Source organism: Olea europaea, chromosome 7 (genome assembly GCF_002742605.1).
Source record: "Olea europaea var. sylvestris chromosome 7, O_europaea_v1, whole genome shotgun sequence".
Lineage (NCBI taxonomy): Eukaryota > Viridiplantae > Streptophyta > Magnoliopsida > Lamiales > Oleaceae > Olea > Olea europaea.
Window position 1 is genome coordinate 4824902 of NC_036243.1, and position 7036 is coordinate 4831937.

At 33.6% G+C, this 7036-nt stretch overlaps 1 protein-coding gene across 1 annotated transcript in view; it reads right to left on the reverse strand.

Moving 5' to 3' along the window:
• The window catches only part of LOC111396748 (AT-hook motif nuclear-localized protein 25-like), a 3477-nt gene extending 1116 nt beyond the window's left edge, over window positions 1-2361 (reverse strand). The window contains exon 1 of the mRNA XM_023023250.1: window positions 969-2361. Coding sequence (XP_022879018.1) covers window positions 969-1705 — 737 coding nt within the window. The 5' untranslated portion in view covers window positions 1706-2361. The remainder of the gene's footprint in view (window positions 1-968) is intronic.
• Window positions 2362-7036: the final 4675 nt, after the last annotated feature.

Here is a 7036-nt window from a genome sequence, read left to right on the forward strand (position 1 = left end):
TTTAATGGTGGTGGCAGCCGTGTCTCTATCAGTTTTTTGGTCCTTTTCAGGCGAGTTTTTGGAATCAGAAGGCTCAGCCCCTTTATTAGTCTGGTGTTGGACAAGTGAGGATGGTCTCTTCAAATGGAGCTCCGGGCTGAGAAGCTGATGAACGTTGCGAGAACCTGACCCTTGCTCGTACTCCGCCATTTCCGTCCACTCAATTCCTATATATTATGAATAATCTGACGAAAACATGAGCGAATTTTACAAAAGAGCTTCAAAAAACAATCTTCAGATCCACAGTGAATAACTATTTAAGAAATCCATTTATGTTCTTCAACTACTCATCGTTGAATTTCTGCAGCACACTGTAATCATCTGTCCACTTCATGACTCCAGCTTGGATGACAAAAAAACCAAACAAAAGATTCAAACCCAAATGGGTCAAAGTCAAAGAACAGACGCACGATTTATCTAAGCCCAAGAACCCTCCAATTAAGAATGAAAATCTTGAAACCAAGTCCACAAGACTCGATTTTTTTTCCCAATTTGGTGAAGAAAAAAGAAGGTGGGAGATACTTACAGATGAAGAAAAATCTTGAAAGATATTCTGAATCCAGAGTGTTCAGTGGTCAAGTAGCAAAGCGAGGAAGATGAGATGAATAAAGAAATGAAAAGAAAAGAAATAATGTTTATCTATCCCAGTGACAAATTAAGAGTCGAACATGCCAGGCCACGCGCTTAGAAAACAGAAGGGTTTGACAGTAAAACGGAACCAGAGGCATCAGGCGGTGGAAAGTGTGCAGTAAAACAAGGAAACTGGTTATTCATTGTCGAGAGAAATGATGCCGTCGTGTGTTGTATAAAGCAAATCAGCTGAAAAGGCATAATTTGGGGGCTCATTTCCGCCTGAATTCAAGAAAGCCCCACCACCACCACCACCACCACCACCACCACCGCCATCACCTCCACCCTCACTCACATGCCCACCGCCCCCACCGGCTGTGACGCTTGATGATTGTGAAGCAGCAGGCGGAGTCTGGGCAGTGCCTTCTTCCTCCAAAGGCAACCGTTCAAAAACTGCATTTGCAAACGAAGTAGCCATCAGAACCACCGGACCTGAAGCAATCAAAGGGCCCACTACACTCCCACCAACCACCTGCCCCTGCCCTCCCGACAAGAATATCGACAAACCACCAGCACCTGGCGGCGCAGGAGGCGGAAGCACTGTCCCGGAAAGCAAAATTAACTCGAATCGGCCATGCAGTGTCACCACATTCCCAGTAGGCGCTGCCGGCTGCCGCAGCGTGACATTTGAAACGGTGCCGCTTCCACTAAGAATACAAACCCCTATTCCTCTCCGCCTTGCGTATACAGATACATTCTCCACTATATCGCTGCCAGCTGAGACTTCAAGAACATGAGCTCGGAGAGCATTTGGGCTGTCCCTCGTGACAATCATTGGAGGCTTCGGCTTGTTCTTGGAACCAGGAGGTCGGCCGCGGGGGCGGTGGTTTGGGGTTGGCGTCCCACCGGAGCTGGTGGTGGCAGCCGCGTTTGTATCAGTTTTTTGGTCCTTCTCAGGCGAGTTTTTGGAATCTGAAGGCTCGGCCCCTGTAATAGTCTGGTGTGGGACAAGAGATGATGATCTCTGCAATTGGAGCTCCGGGTTGAGAATCTGATGAAAGTACCGAGAACCTGATCCTTGCTCGTACCTCGCCATTCCCACATCTACTCAATTCCGTTAATTTACAGTCTATACTATGCAGCAATCTGACTAAAACAAGAGCGAAATTTACGGAAGAGCTTCAAATTGACTAGAAAGAAAATTGTAATCCATTTATGTTCTTCAACTACTCATCATCGTTGAATTTCAGCGGCGCACTGTAGTCATCAATCCACTTCATGGCTCCAACTTGGATGACAAAAAAACCAAACAAAAGATTCAAACCCAAATGGGTCAAAGTCAAAGAACAGACGCACGATTTATCTAAGCCCAAGAACCCTCCAATTAAGAATGAAAATCTTGAAACCAAGTCCACAAGACTCGATTTTTTTTCCCAATTTGGTGAAGAAAAAAGAAGGTGGGAGATACTTACAGATGAAGAAAAATCTTGAAAGATATTCTGAATCCAGAGTGTTCAGTGGTCAAGTAGCAAAGCGAGGAAGATGAGATGAATAAAGAAATGAAAAGAAAAGAAATAATGTTTATCTATCCCAGTGACAAATTAAGAGTCGAACATGCCAGGCCACGCGCTTAGAAAACAGAAGGGTTTGACAGTAAAACGGAACCAGAGGCATCAGGCGGTGGAAAGTGTGCAGTAAAACAAGGAAACTGGTTATTCATTGTCGAGAGAAATGATGCCGTCGTGTGTTGTATAAAGCAATGGCTTTTTGTTCGTAATTACAGCAAATCTTTTTAACTTTCATAGAGGATAAATTTGATCCTCAACAGTAATTTTGTTCTACGAGTATTTGATACTGATAAAAAGTGACAAGTAGACTATAGCAATAAATATTCTAAATTTTCATTAAGACGTTACGTGAAACACATGTTAAGTATTACCAGTTTGATTTCCTCCCACCCCACAACTGGAAACTCCAATATTATTGCCCATCAGACAATGGGATAGTCGATGCCTAACAATGGAAGTGAAATCTTGAAGTGGTCAGTAGCGATGCTAAGAAAAGAGTATCAAAATTATGATTGTATGTAATTCATCCGTTACAGAAAATGCACATATTCTCTGACTTCTCAACTGTGAAGGTAGATGTATTGGTACGGACGAAGTTTAAACTTTTTTCCTTCTTCTTCTTCTTTCCGATTAAAATTTAGGGTTTACTTATTTACCCATTAAATGATTAATATGTGGCTCTCCCTCGACAATATAATGGAGGATCAGACGGTTTTTGTCACTAACTACTTTGGTAACCAGATCGAAATGTTGATAATTGACTTGCTATTTTTTAAATATTGTTAGTGATTGAAATGTTATGAGAACTAATCCAAATATTTTTCCTTTTTCTAATACAATAACTTCTATAACTTCTCATTTGTACGTCAATGAAACCAATCCACCTAGCCATGGCGAAAAATGAGAAGAATCATAAAAAATAGAAAGGATGCCCCAGTGAAATATACTAAAAAATTCGAAAAAAATGAAGAAGTTGTATTATTTAGAGATTGCCTTTTGATGGTATCAAAATTTTTATTATCTATCCAGAGTTAGTGTTACTTAACATTAAGAGGAGTAACGCTACCTTTACATTATTTAATGAAATTATGATGCAATCTTATTGATTTGACAATTTAGCAGTAATTTAACTCCTATCTAGACTAGTAATAAGTGATGCTAAATGGCATGATACTAACAAATGTCTTTGTTGAATCAAAGTATATGTATGATTCAACAAAATTTTTCATACTCCTTCCATTTCATAAATACAAAATTGCTTCTATTTTTTTATTTTTTTTTTATTTTTGGTCATTTACCCCAAATTATAAGCCTTTTTTTTTTGTTGAGAGTATAATAATTTCTTAATTATATTAATTATATTTCCTCAATCTATGTGAAAAGTGAAAGTCATCATTTCTTTGTGAGTATAATTAATACTACATTGATGACAATTTGTCATTTATCCCAAATTATAAGTCCCTTTTTTTTTTTGAGAGTATAATAATTTCTTAATTATATTAACTATATTTCCTCAATCTATGTAAAAAGTGATAGTAATAATATCTTTGTGATTATAATGAACACTACATTGATGACAATTAAACAAAAACTACTCATTTCGTCCCATTTATATTGACTCGCTTTCTTTATTTTTTTGTCCCAACTGTATAATCATGTTTTTTTTAGTAAGAATGTTATTTTTTGTTCATTTACTAATTTACTCTTATTTAATTTATCTAGTTATGACCAATTTTTCTCACAGAATCTTGAAATTGTACAAATATAAGTAAAGATAAATTACGAAAATTTTTGATAAAAATTATTTTTTCAATAATATTAATTAAAATTTCTTAATTCGTATGAAAAATAAAATCAACCTGTTTATGGTTATTAAAATTTATGTCAGTGAAAGTTGAATGAAAGAATTAAGAGGTCAAAGTAAGATGTATGAAAGCACGTGGAAGTTGTCGGGTCATTGGAACTTGTCAAATTTATTACTCACTAAACCTTATCTTATTAATCAGTCAATAAAGGAACTCATCATCCCATTCAATTCAATTATTCATACCAGGGCCGGCCATACACTAACTCCCCATATATTGTGTCTTTTTACATGGAATTTTAATATAATTATGAAAAATTTAATATAGACAATTAAGTCTGAAAATTTGAAAAAAAAAAAACAAAATATCAAATTTCAACATATAATACAAATTATAAGCGAAGTTTGATAAATAAGAATATAATGCAATGACAAATGAGTATGTTAATTTCTTTGATCATTTTCTCACTTCAATTATTTCAAACAAAATTGAATATGCCTTTGAGTGATTTATTTACAAAGTTGAAGAATGTTAACTGCGAAAGATAGAATAACAAAATAATGAAAATGACGATCAAATATAAATAAGCTTTTAATTTTATATCAATCCACGAGAAATTAACTTACATATAAGAAGGGTAAACACAGACAAAAAATTATTAAATTCAAAATACCTTCAGCAAACATCTAGAAATGCTATTATCATGAGATTAAATCAAAACAATAATAACAGCAACCTACGTATTCTATAGTATATGTTTTGAAGATAAGGGGGGAAGAAATCTGTAAGGTTGTAACAATGATAGTGAAATCAAATTAACTAATCTATTAAATTGAATCTTCAAAATTTTAGTTCAAAGGGAGATAATTTATTTGATGTTGGAATGAAAAAATTATGGTGGATGGCTGTTGGACTTAGAATTTGAAAAGACAAAGAGACGTTTGTTAAGAAAAGAAAATGAATGTTTGGAAGATAAATGATCAAATTAGTTATAGAGAGGAAAGTAGTGTTTGTGATATATTTATGTGATAAATAAATAAAAGGAATAAGTTTTATGCCATTTATATATTTTTAAAGATTTTTGTTTTATTAGTTTCTTGTGTTTGCATGCGATTATTTTATTTTAAAAAATTCATAAATACAATTTTCGTTTCTTTTCATCCAATCAATTAACCTTACATAATTTGATAACGTCGTCAAAACGGAACCTTAGACGATCGTCTCATCTCACTGTCGAGACCACCACTCATTCAAACCTCATAAATAAATTCATACTAATTTCAGGGGCAGAAAATCTGCCAAACCAACAATATTGTCTTGTCAATCTAATGCACAATCAAACGATTATACCCCAGAAACTAGTCCCCACCCACATATTTTTATCCCACTCCACCCGACCAAGTCTATGAATTCCTGGCCTCTGGTCATTTAATATTATTATTCCCCTCTCTTTTCTTCTTTTTCTTTTTCATGTTTCAAACTAATAAGGGAAAGAACAAATTTTGTCGAAAGCCCACATCATAAAATGCAATGACACGTGACAAAGTTAATTGTTTTGCTTAGCTTCTCTTCTTTCTTTGAAAGAAGCTTATTTTTTTGTAAATTTCTTTACCAAAATTCAAAAAATATATATATAATATAAAATAAAATTGGTCTTTGTATTGGTAGTAAGAAGGTCAAGCTAGCATTAAACTATTATTTTAACTAATAAATTTACAAAATTTCACATGCATCCACAAGGGAAGAAATAAAGTGAAAAATATTTAAGATAAGCTAATATTGTATAGAACTTGGAGGCTGCATGACTATGTATGTGGTGGACCTACCAATTGGATAGAGTCATTCAAGCACAGATATGGATAAGAACAAGGTGTTAGGTGCGCTTGAGAGACGCGCGAAAGGTAATCTATGGCTATGATAAAGCATGTCGATCATCGAGTAGATCTTAAACATTTTTATTCGAAAACAAGAGAAATATATGATAGAAATGCTTTTGCCTACATTCATCAAGATTATGAGGACTTTCTGAAATACGGTCACAAATTTACACATTATTATCTTTCGAAGATTGTGTCCAAAAGCGAACATGACCCAAAGAAACACTTCACTCAATGTATATTGACGATAAATAAGGTGCATGAAGCATTGTTTATTATCTTTCATAGTATACTGTTTATCCTCAGATAGGGTAAGTGTTTATTTACTTTTTAATGTATAGTTTAATTTTATTATTAATGAAAACTTTCCATTCGAGTGGATTTTAAAAAGAGTTAAAAAATTTCATTCTAATTAGATTTTGAATCAAATTTACATTCACACGTTTCACCTTTCAACTGATTGTGTATTCGTGAAATATTTTTGTGATCCTTTGTGACATTTAAATTTTAAAAAATTCATAAGGTGGGGAAGGGGAGAGGCAAAGAGGATTGGAACCTTAATTTATTAAGGAGCCTGGTGACGGATAAGAGTGTCTTTTGTATATATAATTTAATAAATAATTAAATTACAATAATTATTATTTAGCGAATTTGTACTCGCATGTCATAAACAATAAACTCCACAAAACGTACACAAATATATATTTAATTCCTTGTGCAATAAGTGCAATTTCTTTAGGGCCCCTAAATATTTCATGTACCATTAATATTATATTGTTCAAAATTGATGTAAAATTTAAACGCTGATAAAATATATGAGATTATAAAAATTAATAATTCTTTTTCTAAAAAACTTTTAATGAATTTTTGAAGTTAATAATTATTATTTTTTATATATATTGGCGAGATAATATATTAAATTGAAACTCGAGTAAATTATTATGAAATGACAATATTTTGTCTCCATTAGTAAATGGGGAACAAAATGAATATGGATGTAACAAGCGGCACAATTGAAATAAAATTGAAATTTGAGTGATGAATTTTGCATAGAGCAAATTCGATCGACTAAACTTACACATCTATAACAATTTTTTAGTTCCACAATCCGATAGAAACAAATGGATTAGTGATGATTAACACGAAATTTCTATATAGAAAAGTTCAATACTTTAAT